The sequence below is a fragment of the Mya arenaria genome, chromosome 12 (genome assembly GCF_026914265.1).
Source record: "Mya arenaria isolate MELC-2E11 chromosome 12, ASM2691426v1".
Classification (NCBI taxonomy): Eukaryota; Metazoa; Mollusca; class Bivalvia; order Myida; family Myidae; genus Mya; species Mya arenaria.
The window spans coordinates 47,483,906-47,511,282 of record NC_069133.1 but is presented as its reverse complement, the minus strand read 5'-3'; the positions used below and the strand labels follow the sequence as shown (position 1 = coordinate 47,511,282).

Here is a 27,377-nt window from a genome sequence, read left to right as displayed (position 1 = left end):
TCTCAAATTTTGATTTTGATCGTACGAAAGGGGTCATTTTATATATGACATAGTTTTAATGGAGCTAATTGTTAAATGTAAATATTCTTTATCTTTTTTATAAGCCTGCACTGGCTTTGTATGCGGCCCATCATGATTAAGTTTTAGCGATTTTTTGAAGGCACCCAAGTTTCCACTCGAAAACCGAACCGCTGTAATCGTTCAGCGCACGTTCAAATCGAACAAATCAGTGTTAGCAGTGATTAAATTAACCGATTTCAACATATTCTGGCTTACTTTCAATAAAATGTGTCAACTTGTAGGTGACTTCTACCCTCATCATACCCCAAAGTAAACACAACATTTTAAGATATCAAATCTTACAACCTTGATATCTTATCTATTACACCCATTACTCTAATTTCTTTATAATTTAGTGGTAAAGGAAGTTTGAAAGGTTGAACATTTTTGTTAATTCATCTTTTCTGGATAGGTTTTTAAAGGGAATGGCTGAAGGTAATCTGCATTTCTTTACACCTTTTCCGTTATTTTGGACATGATCAAATACGCTTACTTTTCTTCATATTCAGGAAACAAGTACAAGAGACAAGGCATGGGCGTCTTTCTTATTGAAATACATTTAACAGTGTTTTTAAGACTCGCGGAAGGTAGTGTCAGTATGTATTGAGGTGATGGTCAAACTCAAATCAGGTGAAAAGGCGGTAAACCGATTGGAACTTTTTAATATATAAATATGCATGCCATTTAAATTACTTAATGGGTACTTATGTCAGCAAAACATGAGATTTAGGTGGTTTTGGACATAACTTAATTTTATTAAAAACGAGATAGAATTTTAAAAATGCGCAGTAGTATATTAAGTGAATTGGAATAAATCAATACTAGTTAAAAAAAATGAGCAGTTGACATTCAATTTTCCTATGATTGTATGTCATTTTCGTTGAAAACATGTCGACAATGACAATATGAGGTAAAGTAGTACAATCATCAACTACGCCTGTGTTCACGTAGCAGAATATTGTTTTCAGCTGTAATGATTAATAATGTATTATAACAAACATTTTTATAGGTGGAACCAGAGAATTCTGTGTAAGAGATGTGTATATCAAAAGAGATAATAAAGAGAAATCAGATGAAAAAGAAGCACAATTCTTCCCGATATCAAAGAGTATCAGAAAGGTACACGTTGTGTGTGATGATATCCTGAATTCTGGTTCTGATTGCATTGTGAATCCATGTGTAATAAGAAAATTCGGAAGTATTGAAGGCAGGGGAGACTTATTTCAATACCTTAAATTAAAAGGCGGGCAAAAGTATGAAGACGTTTTAATGAAAGCCAAGATCGATCCCGAGACACAATGCGCATTTACAGAGGGCGGCGATACAGATGTAAATATCATACATCCAACAATACCAGTTTACAATGACAAAGATAAAGAGGAAAACATTTTCAGGAACATGTTAAGTGCCTTCCAAATGGCAGAAAAGGAGAGAATGATATCAATTGCCTTCCCATTTGCATATTCAGGTAATGGCTAGCATTCCTTTTATATTCTTATAAACATTATTTGTCAGGTACACTGTAAATTGTTCTTACTGTTAAGTACCTCGTTTTATTTATCGATGTATCTAAACTAACATCAATGAGGATGAAATATTTACAGGTACAGCAGGAGTGGACCTGAAAGTATGTGCATTTCAGTATGCAAGGGCTGTAACTGAATTCTGTCGTATATCACAAAATCCTCTGGTCTTGGCGGACATTTATTTTGTTGAGGAAAACTCGGATAAAGTCATTCTTCTTGTACAATATTTTAAAGAGCTTCTTCCAAGGAGTATGACAGAAATGTTGAATATTCCGAAATCATATGACGAAGTTGTATTTAAGCAAGCTCGAGTGCCACCTGATAATGATTGCGTTGCAGGCCGAACGACTAGCGAAGTTGCGATTATGAGTGGTAACCCGATACAGAAAGAAGACAAATACAATGATGGAGCTCATCATAGTGATCACCACAGTAGAAACAGCAATACCGATCCCATTTATGAAACTGTTAGAAATGAAACGATGCCGATTCGTGAAGAAAGTCATGAATTCAGTAGCACCAAAGAGCGCAAGGACTCTTTAGATTGTAACAAAAATACCAAAATTAAGGTACTAGAAGATGATATACGGGGTGCAGCTGCTCATATCATTGTTTGTCCGGAGTACAAAGGAAAACCACATGGTGGAGTATTCAGTCTGTCAGTAAAATTTGTTTACTGGAAAGCCGTCAAGTTCACATCGTTAAGAAAGGTCAATGCCGAAAGACGTGTGGCTCGATCAATTTGTCACAAGAACGAAGAGTACAAACCTGTCCGATTTCTGTACCATGTATTCACACCGATTTGGCACACAAATTCAAACCATACCGATCTACAAAATTGCATCGAAAGCATATTTCTAAAGTTGGACCGATTTCAAAACCAGGAAAGGTCTGTTGCAATACCGCTTTTGGGAGTAGGTATGTAAAGTTGTTTTGTTTACTTGATTTTGTCTTTGTTTCTATTCAGCCAATACATATGGTTCGTATGTGTATTGTTATACTCGTTTATTTTTTAATCTCAATACGTTTATCAATTTGTTGATATAGGATGAATATAAATAAGACCTTTTTAAGACGAATACGTTTTACCTCTACATAATATCAGTTTTAATATTTCACAGTTGATGTAGAAGATCAAGACGTTGTTCGTGAATGTTGTCGAGTTTTTGTGCAAAGCGTGATTAAGTGTTGCAGGAAAAGGAACAGCTCTTTGCCCCTCGATGTATACCTGGTCAATAGTTGCCCTACGTTGACCTCTTGGATCGCAGAAGACCTCAAAACATTTAGTGCGTGAAGTGTTAAGAGTGTGTATTCGAAATGTTTCAAATGTTTTAATTTTATGTACGTTTTGATAACTAGGTTAGGAGCATGTATTGTAAATAGTGGCTGGTTGTTTAATATTAAAACATAGATGATTTTAGTTTTAGTTATGTCTTCGATACTGTTCTCAATATTGATGTTGAGACATTCATAGAAGTGTTCAAAAGTACATGCTTCCTTTGACTTGATTGGTGTTGTATGGTATTGTACGTTAAGAATAGCACAGTTTTAGATGTGTTCAGAAATTCAAACACCAATATATAATGTAAAACCTATTTATATGTATTGCCATAAGGATTTAGACTATCCTTTTATACATACAACTGACATGAGCGTAGCTTCCTTTAGGCACTGTAGGCACGTGCCTACACATTTTTCTTAAAAATGAAAAAAATAAAAATTTCAAAAATGCAATAAGAATTGAAGGGTAAGGGGGGAAAGGGGTATAGTGTTAATCTGCAGCGTACCCATCGAATATGAAAATAAGTCCGTATTTAATAACACTATTAAAAAAATCGAAGGTTTTCATAACTGCTTCGAAGAAGTGTGGTAACGAAATTTCCAAGCGACCAAGGAAGTCAGATCAAAGTTTTTTGAGCGCTTGATTTGAAATTGTAACAACTTGACATGACTCTCCATATCCGGATATTGGCGGTTCTAACTTCTGTGCCACTGATGAGGAAATAAAGCGACGTCTTCTGACTGAAACCTGGTCGTCTTGTTTGTCCTATCCATTCCCATTTAGGTATGCCTACTGCATTTCTTTGTCATAGTTTTTAATTTAATGCGTTTGACCTTGCAACGTGTGAACAGCGTATGACATAAAATAATTTAACAAATACTCATAATAAATATGTATCAACTGCTTTTATTTATCTGAATTTTTAATTAAAATTTGCATTTGATCTAATTTATTTTTGAAAAATAAAATGTTTATTGTACTTAATACAAAACAAATGTGTTAAATTAATATATACTAGTTTAACAACTTAAAAATTGGCTAATCGACTGTGGTGTAGTGGTATAATGTTTGACTGCCACACGAGCGACCTGGTTCGATTCCTCGATACAGCATATATATATTAAAAAAAATATCCATTCGTGCGTCCGAAACCATTATTCTAGAATTATCTCTACAATGTTTAACATTTAAATATTTTGCTTTACATGACATTTGGAAGCAAACAACGAAAACTGAATGGTAAATGGCTATTGGAGAACAAATGGTTGCGGTATTCTACGTCAAAGGATGCGATATATTGTGTGAACTGTTGCCTGTTTGGAGGTACTGATGGCCGAGAGAAGACGTTTACATCTGGTATGACTGATTGGAAGAACTTGTCATCGTTGGTTAAACGTCATGAAAATGGAACGTGTCATAATAATGCTTCCGCTCGAGCTGAAAGTTATCAAGACAAACAGTTTGGAAAAAGTGAGTCTATTAACAAGAAACTGTCGGTCTCCGCTAGGACAACAGTGGAGAATAGCAGACATGTCTTGCATAGAATAATTGAAATAATAGTTCTCTGTGCAAAGCAAAACATACCACTATGAGGGCATACAGAGGAAACATAATTTCTACGCAATACTTACTGCATTTTCACACAATGATGAAATTCTGTTGGAGCACATAGCTAGAGCAAAGTATAATGCCACGTACACTTCCCCTGACATCCAAAACGAATTTATTGACATTTGCGCTGAACAAGTCAAGGAAAGGATTCTTAGCGGCTGTCGGAACTGTCCATACTTTGCAATTATTGTCGATGAAGCTACCGATAAATCAACTAAAGAACAGTTGTCGCTCTGTGTCAGATTTGTTGACAATAAGGGTACAGTAAGAGAGGAATTTTTGGGATTCGTTCAGTGTGCCTCTGTCAAATGAATTGAACTTTGTGCCAATATTATGTCATTTCTCCAGGAAGCCGACATTGACGTTTGAAAAGTTCGAGCACAGTGTTACGATGGTGCATCAAACATGTCGGGGAAATATAGAGGAGTTCAGGCTCTTGTTCGTGAAAGATCACCGCATACTTACTACGTACACTGCAAAGCAAGCGCATTGCCTGAATCTCGCCTTGGTTCACAGCTCCAATATTTCTTGTATTTGACAATGATGTCAACTGTCCAGGACATAAGTTTTATGTTCGATTACGAAACGGCTAGCAGCTTTCGTGGACGGGTTGTCTCGAGATGCCACCTCTAAAGAGGAAATGGAGCAGCATACGAAACCGCGTACTTTGTGCGAAACAAGGTGGTCGAGTCGCGCCGATTCTCCAGCATTCGTTATAAGCTTTCGGTAACGAAGTTGCGAGGTGAATGTTCGGTGGAATATCGCGGAGAGTAGACCGCCTCGGCTCCAAGATACGCTCCAACAGACGAGCAAAGATTTTTACCCGTGTATTTATGGCATTCCCGGAGTACTGTTGACAATGCCACCGACATCAGCATCATGCGAACGATCGTTTCGTGCTATGAAGCGAATCAAAAACTATTTGCGGTCGACCATGAGCACAAACAGGATGTCATCTTTGGCACTACTGCATTTTCACAAGGACTTGGACGTCGACATAAATAATGTTATAAATACATTCGCGGGAAGCTAAAGGAAGTGCGGGAAGCTAATTTTTTCTGAAGCAAGTGTAGCCTTTGCTACAAAAATTGTTTGATTTGTACGATTTCTACCTAGTTCCGGTTTCTTTGTCTGATTACCTTTATTGACATGGTCGGTTATATATTCATGTCGTAAATATAGTCTGATATTGTTTGTTGAAAATTTGAACTGCTTTAGAACAAGTATGGAATATACTTTTCAGCTTGGCAAAAACTGCAAAATTATAAAATATATAATCCCAAAATATGCCCCAAAATACAGCTGCGGCGATATAGGATTTCAAAAAAAAATGGGGGGGGGGGCATGCCCCCAAACCCCACTAGAACAACAGAGCCTACACATTGATATTTGACAAGCTACGCCCCTGACTGCCTGTACATTCACTTCTGTACGCCAAAAAAGCTCTAAACCAAATTTATTGTATGTGTTTCAATTTTATTAAGAAAAATATGGAGGAAAAATTTCACAGTATTTATGTATGTTTTTATTTTAACGATATTAGTTAAACAAATAAATAAGTTATATTTCATAAGATTATATGTGTTTAAGTATTAGCAATTCGTTTAATCAAATTAAAGAAATAAACTGATAAAATGATATAAAATTGTTCAGGAGTCTCTTTACGAATGATTAAATACTATTGATATCGCGACGTAATTTTACAGAATTAGTAATTTCATAAGCATTTGATTTTAGCACAGTCTCTAAAGATTTTTGTGTGCACTTTTTGTCCAGGGCGTTTCTTGGTATATTGTGTCGGAGGAAGTCCGAAGTTGATCTTTAGCGATGGTGGACAGCTGGCATCCTGCAGGTTATCATGGTAAACAATCCAAAAGCTAAGATCGCAGCAGTTTAAATGGGCACATGACGTTATGCATTTCAACTATTTGATAGAAGTATGCAATTACTTAAATATTTGTAGTAAGCTATGTAGATATGTCAAGCTTTCTTAAATACTTTTCATTAAGGTCACGAAAGGTCAAGGTAAATGTCATTTCAACCCACTCGATTTAACTCGCCATAGATCATTTAAAGGTACTCTCATCCTTTGATTTGATCGTATGAAAGGAGTCCATTTTATTTATATATGATCTAGTTTAAATGCAGTTAATTGTTAATTGTTGTTTTTATATAAACCTGCACAGGCCATGTATGCGTCCATCATTGCCGATTTCAAACATGTGTATTTTATGATTGGATTTTGAATCATGAAATGTACTTGTTTTATCTGTATATACAGATAAGGAAAACAATAAACCAAGCTTAATGATTAACTTATGGCGATTAAAAAGTACTCCTGTTTTTTTTCGAAAACCGAACCTCTGTAAATCGATTAGAGCGGAATATTTCAAACGAATAAGTGTTATCAGTAATAAAATGAATCGATTACAACATATTCTGGCTTACTTTAAATTAAATGCTTGCCAATAAAACCTGTCTTATCGATTCATCATACTCCCAAAGTAAACATACCATTTGAAGTTATGAACTGTTACATGTTGTATATCTTATCTAATACAACCAATACACTGGGTTTTATATTTAAGTTGTACAGGAAGTTTGAAAAGTTGATGATTTTTGTTTATTTTTCTTTTCTGGATAGGTTTTTAAAGGAAATGGCTGAAGGTAATCTACAATAAAATTAACTTTTCTGTTAATTTTGCGATGTCCAAATTTGCTCTCTCTTTATATTCAGAAAAACAATTACAAAAGAGGAGGCATTTGTGTCTAACTTATTAATTTTTTTAGCAGTATTTAAGACTCGCTAGAGGTAGGGTCAGTATTTTAGCGTGGGCCAAAAGTAAAACCATTTAAAATTTAGAAAAGCGATTGAAACTAGTTAACATAGTCTCCGCATGCTTATCAAATTATTGTATTGTTACTTAGAAATATTGGCTACACAGGGGATTTAGGTGATCACGGTTTTGGAAATAACATAATTGTATTAAAAACAAGAGATAAAATTTAATAATGAGCTGAATTTACGTAAATTAAAATAGATTTATAATAATTACTAAAATGAGCGGTTGACATTCCATGTTCCTTAAAATAGACTAACATGCACATAAGTATGTCATCTTACGTGAAAAAACATGTCGACAATGGCAATATGAGGCAAAGTAGTACGGCCATCATCAACATATGTGTTCATGTATCAGAATGTTGATTTAAGCTTAAGGTTTGATAGGTTATTATTAAAATCATTTTTATAGGTGGAACCTGGGTATTTTGTGAGAGAGATGTGTCTATCACCAGAGATAATAATAAGAAATCAGAGGCAAACGACGCACAATTCTTCCCGATATCAAAGAGTAAAAGAAAGGTACAGGTTGTTTGTAATGATATCCTTGAAACAAGCTCTGATTGCATTGTGAATCCATGCGTAATGAGAAAATCCGGAAGTATCGAAGGCAGAGGAAAACTGTTTCAATATCTTAAATCAAAGGGCGGACAAAAGTATGAAGACAATTTAATGAAAGCCAAGATCGATCCCGAGACACAATGCGCATTTACAGAGGGCGGCGATACAGATGTAAATATCATACATCCAACAATACCAGTTCATAATGACAAAGATAAAGAGGAAAACATTTTCAGGAACATGTTGAGTGCGTTGCAAATGGCAGAAAAGGAGAGGATGATGTCAATTGCCTTCCCATTTGCATATTCAGGTAATGGCTAGAATACCTACAAATTCTTATAAACATTATTTGGCAGGTACACGGTAGTTTGTTCTTATTGTTAATACCTCGTTTTATTAATCAATGTATTAAATTTTACATTGATGTGTAATACATGCTTACAGGTATTGCAGGAGTCGACCTGGAAATTTGTGCATTTCAGTATGCAAGAGCTGTAACTGAATTTTGCCGTATATCACAGAATCCTTTCACCTTGGTTGACATTTATTTTGTTGAGGTGAACTCAAAAAGAGTCACGCTTCTCGTTAATTACTTTACAAAGATTCTTCCAAGAAGTATGACAGAAATGCTGAATATCCCGAAACCATATGACGAAGATGTATTAAAGCCAGCTCGAGTGCAACCTGATAATGATTGCGTTGCAGGCAGATTGCCCAGTGAAGTTATGTTTAAAAGTAGAAGAGTGCAATCTGATAATGATTGCGTTGCAGGCAGATTGCCCAGTGAAGTTATGTTTAAAAGTAGAAGAGTGCAATCTGATAATGATTGCGTTGCAGGCAGAATGCCCGGTGAAGTTATGTTTAACAGTAGAAGCCTGATACAGGAAGTAGACAACTACTATGATGATGCTCATAATAGTTATCACAGAAGAAGTAGAAACAGCAATACCGATCCAATTTATAAAACTGTTAGAAATGAAACGATGCCGATCCGGGAAAAAAGAAATAGATTAAGTAGGACGAAAGAGCGCAAAGACACTTTAGATTGTAACAGAAAAACTAAAATTAAGGTACTAGAAGATGATATACGGGTTGCAGCTGCTCATATCATTGTTTGTCCGGAGTACAAAGACAAACCACATGGCGGTTTATTCGGTCTGTCAGTGAAATTTGCTTACTGGAAAGCCGTCAAGTTCACATCGTTAAGAAAGGTCAATGTCGAAGGACGTGTGGCTCGATCATTTTGTGACAAGTACCAAGAGTACAAACCTGTCCGATTTCTGTACCATGTATTCACACCGATTTGGAACACAAATTCAAACAATACAGATCTACAAAAAAGCATCGAAAGCATATTTCTAAAGTTGAATCGATTTCAAGACCAGGAAAGGTCTATTGCAATACCGCTTTTGGGAGTAGGTATGTAAAGTTGTTTTGTTTACTTGATTGTTTCTATTCAGCCAATGCATATGGATTGTATGTGTATTGTTATACTTGTTTATTTTGTATCTCCATACGCTTATCAATTTGTTGATTAAGGATGAATATAAATAAGACCTTTTTAAGACGAATTTTTTAACCCCCTGCAAAATATCTGTTTTAATATTTCACAGTTGATGTAGAAGATCAAGACGTTGTTCGTGAATGTTGTCGAGTTTTCGTGCAAAGCGTGATTAAGTGTTGCAGGGAACGGAAAAGCTCTTTGCCTCTCGATGTTTACCTAGTAAACAGCTGCCCTACGTTGACCTCCTGGATCACAGAAGACCTTGTAACATTTAGTGGATGTAGTGTTTAGAGTGTGAATTCGAAATGTTTCAAATGTTTAATTTTATGTACGTTTGTTAACGCCTTACCTAGAGAAACTTTGATTAACTTAAAATGTTTTTGTACAAGTTAGTAAAATAAATGTACACAATGTACAATATTTGATTAAAATAGTTTTCTGTGATAACAAAATATAAGCAAGCAACGTGAGATTGTAATACAGGTTGTGTTTAATACTTAAATATAGATGGTTTGGGTTTTAGTTATGTTTTCGATACTGTTCTCAATAATTGATGTAGCGACATTCATAGAAGTGTTCAAGAGTACATGCTTCGATTGACTTGAATAGTATTGTATAGTATTGTACGTTAGAGAATAGCACAGTTTTAGATGTTTTTAAAGATTCAAACATCAGTCTAGAGTGTTAAACCTATATGTTTATTTTACCATGTGGATTTAGAATATCCTTTTATACATTACGACTGTCTGTACATTCATTTTGTATACGCAAGAAAATACAAAGCTCTAAACCAAATATATTGTATGTGTTTCAATTTTGTTAAATGAAATATGGTAGACAGATTTCATTATATCTATGTATGTCCTTATCTTACCGATATAAGTAAAAACTAATAAATAAGTTATATTTCATTAGATTGTATGTGTTTAAGTATTCATAATTCTTCCAATCCAATTATAGAACTAAACTGATAAAATGATGTAAAATTGTTAAGGAGTCTTTAAACGAATTTGTTGATAAACGATGAATATAAATAAGACCTTTTTAAGACGATTTTTTTAACCCCTGCAAAATATCAGTTTTAATATTTAACAGTTGATGTAGAATATCAAGACGTTGTTCGTGAATGTTGTCGAGTTTTTGTGCAAAGCGTGATTAAGTGTTGCAGGGAACGGAAAAGCTCTTTGCCTCTCGATGTTTACCTAGTAAACAGCTGCTCTATGTTGACCTCTTGGATCACAGAAGACCTTGTAACATTTAGTGGATGTAGTGTTTAGAGTGTGAATTCGAAATGTTTCAAATGTTTAATTTTATGTACGTTTGTTAACGCCTTACTTAGAGAAACTTTGATTAACTCAAAATGTTTTGTAAAAGTTAGTAAAATAAATGTACACAATGTACAATATTTGATTAAAATAGTTTTCTGTGATAACAAAATATAAGCAAGCAACGTGAGATTGTAATACATGTTGTGTTTAATACTTAAATATAGATGGTTTGGGTTTGAGTTATGTCTTCGATATTGTTCTCAATAATTGATGTAGCGACATCCATAGAAGTGTTCAAGTGTACATGCTTCGATTGACTTGATTAGTATTGTATAGTATTGTACGTTAGAGAATAGCACAGTTTTAGATGTTTTTAAAGATTCAAACATCAGTCTAGAGTGTTAAACCTATATGTATATATTACCATGTGGATTTAGAATATCCTTTTATACATTACGACTGTCTGTACATTCATTTTATATACGCAAAAAATACAAAGCTCTAAACCAAATATATTGTATTTGTTTCAATTTTGTTAAATGAAATATGGTAGACAGATTTCATTATATCTATGTATGTCCTTATCTTACCGATATTAGTAAAAACAAATAAATAAGTAATATTTCATTAGATTGTATGTGTAAACCTATGCACAATTCTTCCGATCCAATTATAGAAATAAACTGATAAAATGAAAAAAATTGTTAAGGAGTCTCTTAACGAATAATTGAATACTATTTATATCGCGACGTAATTTTGCAGAATTAGTAATTTCATAAGCATTTGATTTAAGTATTGTTATCATGGTAACATTTCAAAAGCCAAGATGGCAGCCGTTTATTAGCCCATGACTAGTTTTACGATATGCTTTATAACTATTTAATAGAAATATGCATTGGCTTAAATTTTGTAGGAAGCTATGTAGAAATGTCAAGCTGGTGTTCGTTACCAGTAGGTTCGAGTAATGGTTCAACGAGACCACAATCGAGAATGATATCCTTTGAAGAGACGAGGAATAGGTCTCAGGAAATACGGTAAAATTGGTAGGGTCTCGTATGACGTTGGTTAAGTTGAATTGTTGACAGAAAGAATCTTTTGACGGGTTTATTTATGGCTATGTTGAAATCCCATGTGATAAAAATGTCTTTAATACAAGTATCAACAACCATTGATATTGAGATTTTAATACAATCAAGAACATATCAACTGGAGTTAGGGGGTGAATAGAAAGTTCCAAGTAGAAGGCGTCTGTAATGCGCAGTTTAAGGCAAATGCATTCAATGGCGTTCACCTCGAGGTCATGTCATGACAATCACATCTGACGTAATGTAGATACCTATACATTAATGTGCATCGGAAGGTATAGCTCTTCTGTAAAGACATGAAATGCTGGAAATATCAAATTTGAGGTTTTGAGCTGCAATTGCTTCAATCAAACCGAGACGGCTATTGTTGCAATCTAACCGAGACGGTTATTGTTGCAATCTAACCGAGACGGCTATTGTTGCAATCTAACCGAGACGGTTATTGTTGCAATCTAACCGAGACGGTTATTGTCTCAGCCAAACAGCGGCTGTTATTGACCCTATCCATCTTGACTGCTATTGCCGCCATCAAGTCGATACAGATAATGTCCCAATGAATCCGGGATTATTATCAATTAAACAACAACTCAATCGAACAAATACTACTCTTGTTTCTATATAACCAAGACTGCTATTGTCTGACTCAAACCGCGACTGCTATTGTTTCACTCAAACCGAGACTGCTATTGTCTCACTCAAACCGAGACTGTTATTGTCTCACTCAAACCGACACTGTGGTTCTTCTGCTCAAAACGTGCTTTCTATTGACTCACTCAAACCGTGACTGCTATTATCTCACTCCAAACGTGACTGCTATAGTCTCACTCAAACCGAGATTGTTATTACCTCACCCAAATCGAGCCTGTTATTGACTCACTCAAACCAAGACTGTTATTGTCTTACTCAAACCGACACTGTGGTTGTTCTGCTCAAACCGTGCTTTCTATTGACTCACTCTAACAGTGACTGTTATTATCTCACTCAAACCGAGATTGTTATTGTCTCACTCAAACCGAGACTGTTATGGTCTCACTCTAACTAAGTCTGTAATCGTCAAACTATAACAGTGACTGTTATTGTCTAACTCAAACCGAGATTGTTATTGACTCATTCAAACCGAGACTGTTATTAACTCACCCAAACCGAGCCTGTTATTGTCTCACTTTAACAGTGACTGTTATTGTCTCACTCAAACAAGGACTGTTATGGTCTCACTTTAACCAAGTCTTTGATTGTCTCACTCTAACAGTGACTGTTATTGTCTCACTCAAACAAGGACTGTTATGGTCTCACTTTAACCAAGTCTTTGATTGTCTCACTCTAACAGTGACTGTTATTGTTTCACTCAAACAAGAACTGTTATGGTCTCACTTTAACCAAGTCTTTGATTGTCTCACTCTAACAGTGACTGTTGTTGACTCATTCAAACCGAGACTGTTATAGTCTCACTCAAATCGAGACTGTTATTGTCTGACTCAAACAGTGACTGTTATTGTCTCACTCAAACAAGGACTGTTATGGTCTCACTTTAACCAAGTCTTTGATTGTCTCACTCTAACAGTGACTGTTATTGTCTCACTCAAACAAGGACTGTTATGGTCTCACTTTAACCAAGTCTTTGATTGTCTCACTCTAACAGTGACTGTTATTGACTCATTCAAATCGAGACTGTTATAGTCTCACTCAAATCGAGACTGTTTTTGTCTGACTCAAACCGAGACTGTTATAGTCTCACTCAAATCGAGACTGTTATTGTCTCACTCAAACCTAGACTGTTATTGACTCACTTAAACCGAGACTGTTATTGTCTCACTTAAACCTTGACTGTTATTGACTCACTCAAACCTAGACTGTTATTGACTCACTTAAACCAAGACGGTTATTGACTCACTTAAACCGAGACTGTTATTGTATCACTCAAACTGAGACTGTTATTGACTCACTCAAACCTATACTGTTATTGACTCACTCAAACCGAGACTGTTTCTGTATCACTCAAACCGAGACTGTTATTGACTCATTCAAACCGAGACTGTTGTTGTATCGCTCAAACCGAGACGGTTATTGACTCACTCAAACGGAGACTGTTATTGTATTACTCAAACCGAGACTGTTATTGACTCATTCAAACCGAGACTGTTGTTGTATCGCTCAAACCGAGACGGTTATTGACTCACTTAAACCGAGACTGTTATTGTATCACTCAAACCGAGACTGTTATTGACTCATACAAACCTATACTGTTATTGACTCACTCAAACCGAAACTGTTTCTGTATCACTCAAACCGAGACTGTTATTGACTCACTCAAACCGAGACTGTTATTGTATTACTCAAACCGAGACTGTTATTGACTCACTCAAACCTATACTGTTATTGTATTACTCAAACCGAGACTGTTATTGACTCACTCAAACCTAGACTGTTATTGTATTACTCAAACCGAGACTGTTATTGACTCACTCAAACGGAGACTTTTTTGACTCACTCAAACCGAGACTGTTATTGTATTAATCAAACCGAGACTGTTATTGACTCACTCAAATGGAGACTTTTTTGATTCACTCAAACCGAGACTGTTATTGTATTACTCAAACTGAGACTGTTAATGACTCACTCAAACCTAGACTGTTATTGTATTACTCAAACCGAGACTGTTATTGACTCACTCAAACCTAGACTGTTATTGTATTACTCAAACCGAGACTGTTAATGACTCACTCAAACCTAGACTGTTATTGACTCACACATAACAAGACTGTTATTGACTGTGAATGGCGCGATCGTCTGTGTCCATGGAAACGGTTTTACGGAGTGTTGTGCAATTAACGACACGTTTATATATATCGAATCATTCAGCGGTCATCAAAGATCATAGGGTAAAGGATGTCAATGACAGAAAGTGCAAATTTCAGACGACAATGCTAAGCGGTTCAATTGCATTCTTTGCTTTACTATGATCATCAGGTAAGAATATGTTTACGTACAAACATGCATGATAATAACCAATGTAGTTGAAAACAATTGGTATAATGAACAGTTTATTTTAAAGCCATTTTAAACGATTGTTGTGAGTCCTGAATAGCGTTAAAATGTATTTGAAGCGACGTGATTTAAAAAAATAACTCGCAACAGGGAGGGATCACCCTTTGTCATTTTAAAGCAGTCTTAAAGAATTGATGCGAGTCCTCAAAAAACTTTAAATGTATTTTAAGCGACGTGATTTAAGAAGAAAAAAACACAAGAGGATAGGGGTTACCCCCGCCTCCCCAGTACAAAATACCTTCCGGTGCCCCTGGACTGTAATTGTATTCATCAAACCAGGGTTGATATTGTCATTGGCACTTATGATTCACTTTATGCCTCCGATTGTTAGATTGAGTCTTTCTCAAGTGTTTTCAGCAAATATTGCATTCCATTGTATTCTAGTATAACTCTATCCGAGTTGCAAAGAGCTCATGAAATGTGTTTTTCGACATGACACATACAAACTGTATTGCGCACTATTTAACCAGGCTACTATTTTGCAATATCATATAGCTGATAAAGATATACTATACTAACATTATCAATAGCTATTTATAGAAGAAATATTTGACTATAGCTTTTACCTGATATCAATTTCGTTTCATTGTTATTTTAAATAAGGTTGGTGTAATATTACAAAACCTATCATTGTGTGATTTATCAAAAATAGGGCACACACATTAAACAATCATTTATGGCGTCTTCGACTATCTACAGGCGTTCATCTAAGACGTTTTACATATATGATATACCGATCAAAAAGGTGGTACATGTAATATGCGGTGATGTTATGGAATTTGCAAAGGATAATACATGCATCGTCATTCCTTGTGTTGTGAAATCGGATGGAACTAGGGAAAGCAGAGGAGAGCTTTTTGAATGTTTGAAGAAAGAAGGTGGCGAGATTTGTTTGGAAGAACTAAACCATGCGCCTATACATGAGAAAACCGGATGTATACTGACTAGTGGGGGGAAATTAAAAGTAATAATTATACATCCTACTCGAGCAGTTGGGAATGATAACAATACAGAGGACAATATATTTTCGAATATATTTGGTAGTCTTAAAATGGCTGCAAAAATTGGGCAGACGAGAATAGCATTTCCTTTTGTTTTTTCCGGTAAGTCTCTTTTTTGTATTCGTAGAATATACATATTCCTGAGAACCAATCATTGGCATCGATTAATGCTTATAATGACATATTATTTGTTTAGTGTATAGATATGTGAAACATAAGTAAAATTCAAACTTTAGTTTTAGCCGCTTATTTATTGGTATAATAAATCTTTTAAAGATAATCAGAGTGAGTAATACTCTTGCCAACAAAAACGCAACATTTTGCTTTAACTGCCCTGGGTGATCCACGAATAATGAGTACATACGTAAAAAGCATTCGCACGAGTCTTGAACAGACGTTATCAGAAAGGTCCACAAGAAAATGTTGAACTGTTCAAAGATGTTCTGCACACCATAGCTGCTATACGAATCTCCGTACCGAATGGAACTCCATAAAAGCGTTTCAAAAACGTGGACTTCAAAGGCAGTATTTGAGTAAATATCATTTGTAAAAGGGTTATATTCGTTATAAAGGTCCGTACGAACATCGTGGACTTCAAAGAAAATATTTGAGCATATATCAACATTTGTTTAAGGGTAATAGCCGTCGGTATGTTAGTTTGAACACTTCTAATGATTTGTCACACTATTGCTTCGTTAAAAAGTGCACTTTTCAAAGAGTAAGTGCCTTTAATGCAAATAATAGTCTTTTCAAGTCATACAGTTATTTCTTCCGTTGTAAGAATATATTTTGACCCCCAAGACCCCCGGGTCCAACTGGATCCCGGACCATCATCATCATCATCATCATCATCATCGTCGTCGTCGTCGTCACCGACGCCGCCACCACCACCCCCACCACCACCATTATCATCATCAGCATCAGCATAATCATCATCATCATCATCGTCACCACCACCACCAACAACAACACCATCATCATCACCACCACCACCACCACCACTACCATCATCACCATCATCATCATCATAGGATATGTACATATATACATCGAACATAAACAAACGAAATGAAACTTCAATGTCTATAAGTGACTGTATACATTGTTGTTTTCAAACCAATAAGATCATTGAGCCGAACGCAAAAGTAATATGGATATGGATATCATGTTATGATTCAAAACATTTATCTTTTTTATTCCGATTTAATTGCTGATATTCTTGCTATGTTACTGTTTTCCTTATGCCATATTTGAAGCGTACAATACCTTACTAGGGCATATTATAGATGTTATCATATCTATGTGCTCACATGGTGAATCTGTTTTGCAACAGTACTTATTCAGTAATATTCGTAAAAAAATTCTGAACCATGACCTCACACTAATTATTACCTTCACGATTTCACTTGAATAACGACCCATTTTCGTGATTCACTAAACTGATATTGTCATGACATTTCTCGCGATACGCAGCGATATACGGCGAGATGAAATACGCAGGAAAACAACGTCGCAGATGACCAATAGCCATGGACACGAGACCTTTACGACTTTGCACGGTTTTCTTCAACATAAGTTCGAAATTGCGTCTAAACGTATTCGTTATTACTACAAAAAGCGCGACAATGTACGGCTTTTGCACAATTTCGGTTCGAGTTAAACGGATGTGTGCCAGTTCATTTTAAAAGAACTTGTACGACAAGAATTGATTTTTTTTTTTAATAAAAACGGGCTATGTATTGACCGTCTCCGTGACCTAGTGGATAAGCGTCCGCCTACGGAGCGGGAGGTCGTCGGTTCGATCCCTGGCCGCGTGATACCAAAAGACGTTAAAAGTTGGTACAAGTAGCTCCCTTGCCTGGCGCTTGGCATTTAAAGGGTAGTGCTTGGAAAAGTGGTGTACTCAGTACTGGTTTAACCCAGGGAAGTTGTACCCCGTGTATCGGTGCTTTACACCGAGCACGTAAAAGAACCAAGGGGTCTCTTCGAAAAAGAGCTAGGGTCTCGCACCCGGACTTCCTTGTATCCCACCACTGCCTCTTCAGCGTGCTGTCCTTTCAGCAAAAACAAAGGACCCCGTTGGAAATAAGTGCTTGCACTTTCACGGGTTATCCTTGATCGCAAGGTCTAAAGAAATACATACATACATACATACATGTATGGCATAATGTATTGTAAAGGTTTTAGAAACATTTGTTAGAACAGTAAAACTAATACGATTTTTGTTGTTATATTTATTATTAATTAAGCAAGTTCAATCTGCATTGAAAACGAATTCTTGGAAACAGTGCAAATTCTCTAAGAATATTGTCAGATCTCCCGCTTAACTCTTATCGTACGATACTCAAATAGAAAACCCGTGCCGTGTTGGACATAACATGTTACATTAAATGTGAATCACAATAAATACGTTATGTACGTTATGTACAATCAAGCAACAACAAAAGCTGAGTTGATCAATATAATTTAACAAGTCTCCCATTCTTATCAATCGAACGTGGAATTGCTATTCATTCAATTTGCGCAGTAGTGTAAAAACTAACGTTGTTTTTAGTGAACATCTTTAAAACATTCGTTAAATACATTTTATATCGGGTGATCTTGAATGTGATTGATTTATATTCGAGTATAATTCACTTTAAGATTTTTATAACCAAAGTGAAAGTTGAAGTAGGGGTTGAATGGCACTCAAACATGTTTAGCATCCTGCATGCCACTTCAGTGGTATGGATTATTTAGATATGATGCATCTTCAAGTAAATTGGAGTTACAAAACAGTAGTAATAGTTTGGATCTAGATAAGGATACTGCTCTTTGAAATATCAATTCAATTTTAATAAGAAAATGATAACTACCGTTTTCCTGTTTCCACATGCTACCTTGTAGGTTTGCTGTAGGAGCTTTTCTACATTTATTGTCCTGACTTTATTCACACAAATATACCCTGATTAATGATTGTTTCGTTTTCATCTAAATGTTCATAATTTCATATTTCTTGATGTCATAATATTAGATTGTGCAGTTGTTACTGTTGGTGATGTCGTTGTTGCTATGTTGTTGTTGTTTTTATTGTTTTTTTGTTGGTGTTATTGATCAGTAGCGAGGTGGTTCTTGTGGCTGTTGCTATAGGTTTTGCTGATTCCTTTTTTATTTGCAGGAGTTGCTGGTATAAACCTTGAAAGCTGCGCCTATCAGTATGCCCGAGCATTAACAGAGTTTTCCAGATCAGAAGATGTCAGTTCCGCTTGGCAAGATATATACCTTGTCGAAAAAAACTACGCAAAATTCAAACAAGTGTCAGAGTATTTTGATCATCTTCTACCTGCCCAAAGATCTCAGGTTCTTCAAATACCAAGATCCTTGCAAGACATTGATGACACTATATGGAGCAGCGAAAATACAAGCCTTAAAGTCACATATAAAGATATCCGTAACCCGTTTGTACATGCAATTGTATGTCCAGAGTATAAGGGTGCTTCATATGGAGGCGTCTTTTCGATGACTATCAAATATGCTTACCACAAAGCTGTTGAAATTGCCTCTCTGAAGAAACTGTTCGCTAAAGGACGCATAGCTATATCTAAGTGCTGTGGATACGATGAGTATAAGCCTGTCAAATTATTGTTTCATGTCCGTACTCCGATTTGGAAAGATGTTTCAGACAGTAGTAAGTTAGACGAGTGTGTTGCAAGCATATTTCGTAAACTAACGAAATTTAAAAAAGATGACATTGTCGTCAATTCTGTTGCGATTCCTCTTCTTGGAGTAGGTAAGATTAAAACATGCGTACGGGTTCATTCATAAATGCTGTCACCGCTGCAAATACAGTAATGCAAATCCATCCATCAGTTTATTCACGCTCTATTATAGGGATGTTTCTCTATAAATGATATATCTCTAAAAAGGATTCATTTTCATTTATCAAAAGTTTATAAAAGTAGTTTCAAATGACAATACGTGTAATATTTGTAATGCCCTGTCAATTATTTCGTTTAAAGACCTTGTGTGTTTTATTAGTATATATCGACTTCTATTTTTGCCTAACAGATACCCTCAAATTTCAGCTGATGTATCGAATGAAAGCATCGTTAGAGAGTGTTGCAAAACATTCGCAAACAGTGTGGCAAAGCGTTGCCGTGATAGAGACAGCGAGGTTCCCCTTGGCGTTTACCTTGTGAACAACTGCAAGACGATCACTGGGTGGTTAAAAGAGGACATTAACTTGCATCTAGGTGTTCAGAGTTGATATACCGATTACATATCAAGCACACTTAAACACCCAAGTTTAAGATATGTCTAGAATGTTTATCCCCCAGCTATGCATATCCATTTATTTGTCCGAATGTGAACAGTAGGGTGCCAAATTTCTTAGGTATTATTTATTTGCTAATAGCAATTTGTGCCTAAGCGCTACAAAAGATATTCTTTGAAAGAATATTTTTGCATACTGTTCTGATTTATCTTCAATTATAACAGACACCGAAGGGGATTATACATTAGGTCCCATGTTATATACTCTAGAGTTTAGGGGGAAGGGGGCACTTGTAGAAGGCTGGAACTAAGCCGTAAACAGGAAACAACCAAAGTATCTGCCAAAGTAGGCTATATTGAATGCATTCACCTTACCATTTTATTAAAGATTGTGCTTTAAACATATATACAAAGATTGGTATTGAAGAACATCATTATTACATATCATAAGAAAATAGTATTTGATAAGATGCTATTTGATGTAATTGTCACGTTTGCATTATCAAAATAAGTAGCAAAATGAAAACACCGACACGATTGCTGAGATTAGATTTACAACAAAAACAATTTCGACACCCGAAGAAGGTATAAGGCGGAATATAAATTTCAAAGCCCCTATATATTTGTAAAATGTTTATTGCTATGCTCATTTTGTCATAAGTTTCATATCTGTTTACGGGACAAACTTGAAACTTGAATTATTTTCATATAATTTTATAATCATTTATTACCTGGTGTTTTTGTATACATATTTGTGTAATACGGATATTGAATCGTTGTTAAGATTTTTTTTTATAGTAGTATGTGTCTTTCTTTTATAATACGTATTACGGATAGATATACTCGCCGAGACTGTTATTGTCTTACTCAAAAGGAGACTATCATTGACTCACTGAAACGAAGACTGCAATGGTATCACTCTAACCAAGACTGTAATGGTCTCACTCTAACCAAGATTGTAACTGTCTCACTCTAACCAAGACTGCAATTGTCTCACTCTAACCAAGACTGTAATGATCTCACTCTAACCAAGACTGCAATGGTCACACTCTCACCAAGACTGTAATGGTCTCACTCTAACCAATACTGCAATGGTCTCACTCTAACCAAGACTGTAATGATCTCACTCTAATCAAGATTGTAATGGTCTCACTCTAACCAAGACTGCAATGGTCTCACTCTAACCAAGACTGCAATGGTCTCACTCTAACCAAGACTGTAATGGTCTCACTCTAACCAAGACTGTAATGGTCTCACTCTTACCAAGACTGTAATGGTCTCACTCTAACCAATACTGTAATGGTCTCACTCTAACCAATACTGTAATGGTCTCACTCTAACCAAGACTGTAATGGTCTCACTCTAACCAATACTGCAATGGTCTCACTCTAACCAAGACTGTAATGGTCTCACTCTTACCAAGACTGTAATGGTCTCACTCTACCCAAGACTGTAATGGTCTCACTCTAACCAAGACTGCAATGGTCTCACTCTAACCAAGACTGTAATGGTCTCACTCTAACCAAGACTGTAATGGTCTCACTCTAACCAAGACTGCAATGGTCTCACTCTAACCAAGACTGAAATGGTCCCACTCTAACCAAGACTGCAATGGTCTCACTCTAACCAAGACTGTAATGGTCTCACTCTAACCAAGACTGTAATGGTCTCACTCTAACCAAGACTGCAATGGTCTCACACTAACCAAGACTGCAATGGTCTCACACTAACCAAGACTGTAATGGTCTCACACTAACCAATACTGCAATGGTCTCACATTAACCAAGACTGCAATGGTCTCACTCTAACCAAGACTGCAATGGTCTCACACTAGCCAAGACTGCAATGGTCTCACACTAACCAAGACTGCAATGGTCTCACTCTAACCAATACTGCAATGGTCTCACACTAACCAAGACTGCAATGGTCTCGCACAAACCAAGACTGTAATGGTCTCACTCTAACCAATACTGCAATGGTCTCACACTAACCAAGACTGCAATGGTCTTACTCTAACCAAGACTGCAATGGTCTCACTCTAACCAATACTGTAATGGTCTCACTCTAACCAAGACTGTAATGGTCTCACTCTAACCAATACTATAATGGTCTCACTCTAACCAAGACTGCAATGGTCTCACTCTAACCAATACTGCAATGGTCTCACTCTAACCAAGACTGCAATGGTCTCACACTAACCAAGACTGTAATGGTCTCACTCAAACCAAGACTGCAATGGTCTCACACTAACCAATACTGCAATGGTCTCACACTAACCAAGACTGTAATGGTCTCACTCTAACCAAGACTGCAATGGTCTCACACTAACCAAGACTGCAATGGTCTCACTCTAACCAATACTGCAATGGTCTCACACTAACCAAGACTGCAATGGTCTCACTCTAACCAATACTGCAATGGTCTCACACTAACCAAGACTGCAATGGTCTCACACTAACCAAGACTGCAATGGTCTCACTCTAACCAATACTGCAATGGTCTCACACTAACCAAGACTGCAATGGTCTCACTCTAACCAAGACTGCAATGGTCTCACTCTAACCAATACTGTAATGGTCTCACTCTAACCAAGACTGTAATGGTCTCACTCTAACCAATACTGTAATGGTCTCACTCTAACCAAGACTGTAATGGTCTCACTCTAACCAATACTGCAGTGGTCTCACTCTAACCAAGACTGTAATGGTCTCACTCTAACCAAGACTGTAATGGTCTCACTCTAACCAAGACTGCAATGGTCTCACTCTAACCAAGACTGCAATGGTCTCACTCTAACCAAGACTGTAATGGTCTCACTCTAACCAAGACTGTAATGGTCTCACTCTTACCAAGACTGTAATGGTCTCACTCTAACCAATACTGCAATGGTCTCACACTAACCAAGACTGCAATGGTCTCACACTAACCAAGACTGCAATGGTCTCACTCTAACCAAGACTGTAATGGTCTCACTCTAACCAAGACTGCAATGATCTCACTTTAACCAAGACTGTAATGGTCTCACTCTAACCAATACTGTAATGGTCTCACTCTAACCAAGACTGCAATGGTCTCACACTAACCAAGACTGCAATGGTCTCACTCTAACCAAGACTGCAATGGTCTCACTCTAACCAAGACTGTAATGGTCTCACTCTAACCAAGACTGCAATGGTCTCACTCTAACCAAGACTGTAATGGTCTCACTCTAACCAAGACTGCAATGGTATCACTCTTACCAAGACTGTAATGGTCTCACACTAACCAAGACTGTAATGGTCTCACTCTAACCAAGACTGTAATGGTCTCACTCTAACCAATACTGTAATGGTCTCACTCTAACCAAGACTGTAATGGTCTCACTCTAACCAATACTGTAATGGTCTCACTCTAACCAAGACTGCAATGGTCTCACTCTAACCAAGACTGTAATGGTCTCACTCTAACCAAGACTGTAATGGTCTCACACTAACCAAGACTGCAATGGTCTCACTCTAACCAAGACTGCAATGGTCTCACTCTCACCAAGACTGTAATGGTCTCACACTAACCAAGACTGTAATGGTCTCACTGTAACCAAAACTGCAATGGTCTCACTCTAACCAAGACTGTAATGGTCTCACTCTAACCAAGACTGCAATGGTCTCACTCTAACCAAGACTGCAATGGTCTCACTGAAACAGTAAAGGTTATTGCTTTTCTCACGCTGTGACGTTTATTGTCCCTATCCAACAGTGACTTTTTTATCCCGAACAAATAGTGACTGCTATTGTCTCACTCAATCCAAGACTGTTATTGTCTCACTCAAACCGAGACTGTTATTGTCTCATTCAAATCAAGACTATTATAGTCTAACTCAAACCGAGACTGTTATTGTCTAACCCAAGTCAAGACTGTTATAGTCTAACTCAAACCAAGACTGTTATTGTCCCACTCAAACCGAGACTGTTATTGTCTCACTCAAACCGAGAGTGTTATTGTCTCACTCAAACCGATACTGTTATTGTCTAACTCAAACCAAGACTGTTATTGTCTCACTCAAACCGAGATTGTTATTCTTTCACTCAAACCGAGACTGTTATAGTCTAACTCAAACCAAGACTGTTATAATCTAACTCAAACCAAGACTGTAATTGTCTCACTCACACCGAGATTGTTATTGCCTCACTCAAACCGAGACTGTTATAGTCTAACTCAAACCAAGACTGTTATTGTCTCACTCAAATCAATAATGTTATAGTCTAACTCAAACCGAGACTGTTATTGTCTCACTCAAACCAAGACTGTTATAGTCATAATCAAACCGAGACTGTTATTGTCTAACTCAAACCGAGACTGTTATTGTCTCACTCAAATCAAGACTGTTATAATCATAATTAAACCGAGATTGTTATTGTCTAACTCAAACCGAGACTGTTATTGTCTCACTCAAACCAAGACTGTTAAAGTCATAATCAAACCGAAACTGTTATTTTCTAACTCAAACCGAGACTGTTATTGTCTCACTCAAATCAAGACTGTTATAATCATAATTAAACCGAGATTGTTATTGTCTAACTCAAACCGAGACTGTTATTGTCTCACTCAAACCAAGACTGTTATTGTCTTACTCAAACCAAAACTGTTATAGTCATAATCAAACCAAGACTGTTATTGTCTCACTCAAACCAAGACTGTTATTGTCTCACACAAATCAAGACTGTTATAATTTAACTCAAGCCGAGACTGTTATTGTCTCACTCAATCCAATAATGTTATTGTCTCACTCAAACCGAGACTGTTATTGTCTCACACAAACCGAGACTGTTACAGTCTAACTCAAACCGAGATTGTTATTGTCTCACACAAACCGACACTGTTATAGTGTAACTCAAACCGAGACTGTTATGTGTCACTCAAACCAAGACTGTTATAGTCTCACTGAAACCGAGACTGTTATTGTCTGACTCAAACCGAGACTGTTATAGTCTGACTCAAACCAAGATTGTTAAAGTCTTACTCAAACCGAGACTGTTATTGTCTCACTCATATCAAGACTGTTATAGTCTCACTGAAATCGAGACTGTTATTGTCTGACTCAAACCGAGACTGTTATAGTCTGACTCAAACCAAGACTGTTGTAGTCTAACTCAAACCGATACTGTTTTTGTCTCACACAAACCGAGATGGTTATAGTCTAACTCAAACCGAGACTGTTCTTGTCTCACTCATATCAAGACTGTTAAAGTCTCACTGGAACCGAGACTGTTATTGTCTGATTCAAACCGAGATTGTTATAGTCTGACTCAAACCAAGACCGTTGTAGTTTAACTCAAACCGATACTGTCATGTCTCACACAAACCGAGACTGTTATTGTCTAACTCAAACCGAGACTGTTATTGCCTCACTCATATCAAGACTGAGTCTAACTCAAACCGGGCTGCTTTTGTCTCACTCAAACCGAGACTGTTATTGTCTGACTCCAACCGAGACTGTTATAGTCTGACTCAAACCAAGAGTGTTGTAGTCTAACTCAAACCGAGACTGTGATTGTCTCACTCAAACCGAGACTGTTATTGTTTCACTCAAATGGAGACTGTGATTGTCTCACTCTAATCAATACTGTTATTGTCTAACTCAAACCGAGACTGTTATTGTCTGACTCCAACCGAGACTGTTATAGTCTGACTCAAACCAAGAGTGTTGTAGTCTTACTCAAACCGAGACTGTGATTGTCTCACTCAAACCGAGACTGTTATTGTTTCACTCAAATCGAGACTGTTAAAGTCATAATCAAACCGAAACTGTTGTTGTCTAACTCAAACCGAGACTGTTATTGTCTCACTCAAACCGAGACTGTTATTGTTTCACTCAAATCGAGACTGTGATTGTCTTACTCAAATCAATACTGTTATTGTCTAACTCATACCGAGACTGTTATTATCTCACTCATATCAAGACTGTTATAGTCAAACTCAAACCGAGACTGCTTTTGTCTCACTCAAACAGGGACTGTTATTGTCTGACTACAACCGAGACTGTTATAGTCTGACTCAAACCAAGAGTGTTGTAGTCTAACTCAAACCGAGACTGTGATTGTCTCACTCAAACCGAGACTGTTATTGTCTCACTCAAACCGAGACTGTTATTGTTTCACTCAAATCGAGACTGTGATTGTCCCACTCAAATCAATACTGTTATTGTCTAACTCAAATCGAGACTGTTATTGTCTTACTCAAACCGAGACTGTTATTGTCTGACTCAAACCAAGACTGCTATTGTCTTACTCGAACCGAGACTGTTTTTGTCTCACTCAAACCGAGACTGTTATTGTCTCATTCAAATCAAGACTGTTATAGTCTAACTCAAACCGAGACTGTTATTGTCTCACTCAAACCGAGATTGTTATTGTCTCATTCAAATCAAGACTGTTATTGACTCACTCAAAGCAAGTCCCATTCAAAACGTGATTGTTATTGACTTATTTAAACCGTGACTATTATTGACTCTCTAAAACCGAATCTGTTATTGTCTTACTCAAACCGAGACTGTTATTGTCTCACTCAAACCGAGACTGTTATTGTTTCACTCAAATCGAGACTGTGATTGTCCCACTCAAATCAATACTGTTATTGTCTAACTCAAATCGAGACTGTTATTGTCTTACTCAAACCGAGACTGTTATTGTCTGACTCAAACCAAGACTGCTATTGTCTTACTCGAACCGAGACTGTTTTTGTCTCACTCAAACCGAGACTGTTATTGTCTCATTCAAATCAAGACTGTTATAGTCTAACTCAAACCGAGACTGTTATTGTCTCACTCAAACCGAGATTGTTATTGTCTCATTCAAATCAAGACTGTTATTGACTCACTCAAAGCAAGTCCCATTCAAAACGTGATTGTTATTGACTTATTTAAACCGTGACTATTATTGACTCTCTAAAACCGAATCTGTTATAGTCTAACTCAAACCGAGACTGTTATTGTCTCACTTAAACCGAGACTGTTATTGTCTCACTCAAATCAAGACTGTTATTGACTCACTCAAACCAAGTCCCATTCAAAACGAGATTGTTATTGATTTACTCAAACCGTGACTATTATTGACTCTCTAATACCGAATCTGTTATTGTCTTACTCAAACCAAGTCTGTTATTGACTCACTCAAACCAAGACTGTTATTGACTCACTCAAACCGAGACTGTTATTGACTCACGCAAAACAAGACAGTTATTGACTCACTCAAACAAGGACGTTAATTGACCAACTCAAACCGGGACTAAAATTATCTCACTCAAACCGAGATTGTTATTGTGTCACTCAAATCGAGACTCTGATTAACTCACTCAAACCAAGAC

At 36.6% G+C, this 27,377-nt stretch overlaps 2 protein-coding genes across 2 annotated transcripts; both read left to right on the top strand.

The window, feature by feature from the left end:
- Window positions 1–423: 423 nt before the first annotated feature.
- On the top strand, window positions 424–10,171 carry LOC128210743 (uncharacterized). The gene is made up of 8 exons (XM_052915096.1): window positions 424–495; window positions 1,070–1,528; window positions 1,665–2,504; window positions 2,708–2,872; window positions 7,003–7,146; window positions 7,734–8,192; window positions 8,327–9,301; window positions 9,496–10,171. Exons 1-8 carry the CDS (start codon window positions 486–488, stop codon window positions 9,675–9,677), a joined length of 3,234 nt encoding a protein of 1,077 aa, XP_052771056.1. The 5' UTR covers window positions 424–485; the 3' UTR covers window positions 9,678–10,171.
- A 5,228-nt stretch (window positions 10,172–15,399) lies between these two features.
- On the top strand, window positions 15,400–20,795 carry LOC128212522 (uncharacterized). The gene is made up of 3 exons (XM_052918008.1): window positions 15,400–15,887; window positions 18,943–19,554; window positions 19,850–20,795. Exons 1-3 carry the CDS (start codon window positions 15,461–15,463, stop codon window positions 20,029–20,031), a joined length of 1,221 nt encoding a protein of 406 aa, XP_052773968.1. The 5' UTR covers window positions 15,400–15,460; the 3' UTR covers window positions 20,032–20,795.
- Window positions 20,796–27,377: the final 6,582 nt, after the last annotated feature.

Excerpts from the sequence above, each read along its gene's own strand:
- LOC128210743 (XM_052915096.1), top strand. Across the intron at positions 7,147-7,733 it reads TTTAAAGGAAATGGCTGAAG|GTGGAACCTGGGTATTTTGT; the intron begins GTAATCTACAAT and ends TCATTTTTATAG. Across the intron at positions 9,302-9,495 it reads AATACCGCTTTTGGGAGTAG|TTGATGTAGAAGATCAAGAC; the intron begins GTATGTAAAGTT and ends AATATTTCACAG.
- LOC128212522 (XM_052918008.1), top strand. The coding sequence starts at position 15,461 with ATGGCGTCTTCGACTATCTACAGGCGTTCATCTAAGACGTTTTACATA. Across the intron at positions 15,888-18,942 it reads ATTTCCTTTTGTTTTTTCCG|GAGTTGCTGGTATAAACCTT; the intron begins GTAAGTCTCTTT and ends TTTTATTTGCAG. Across the intron at positions 19,555-19,849 it reads GATTCCTCTTCTTGGAGTAG|CTGATGTATCGAATGAAAGC; the intron begins GTAAGATTAAAA and ends CTCAAATTTCAG.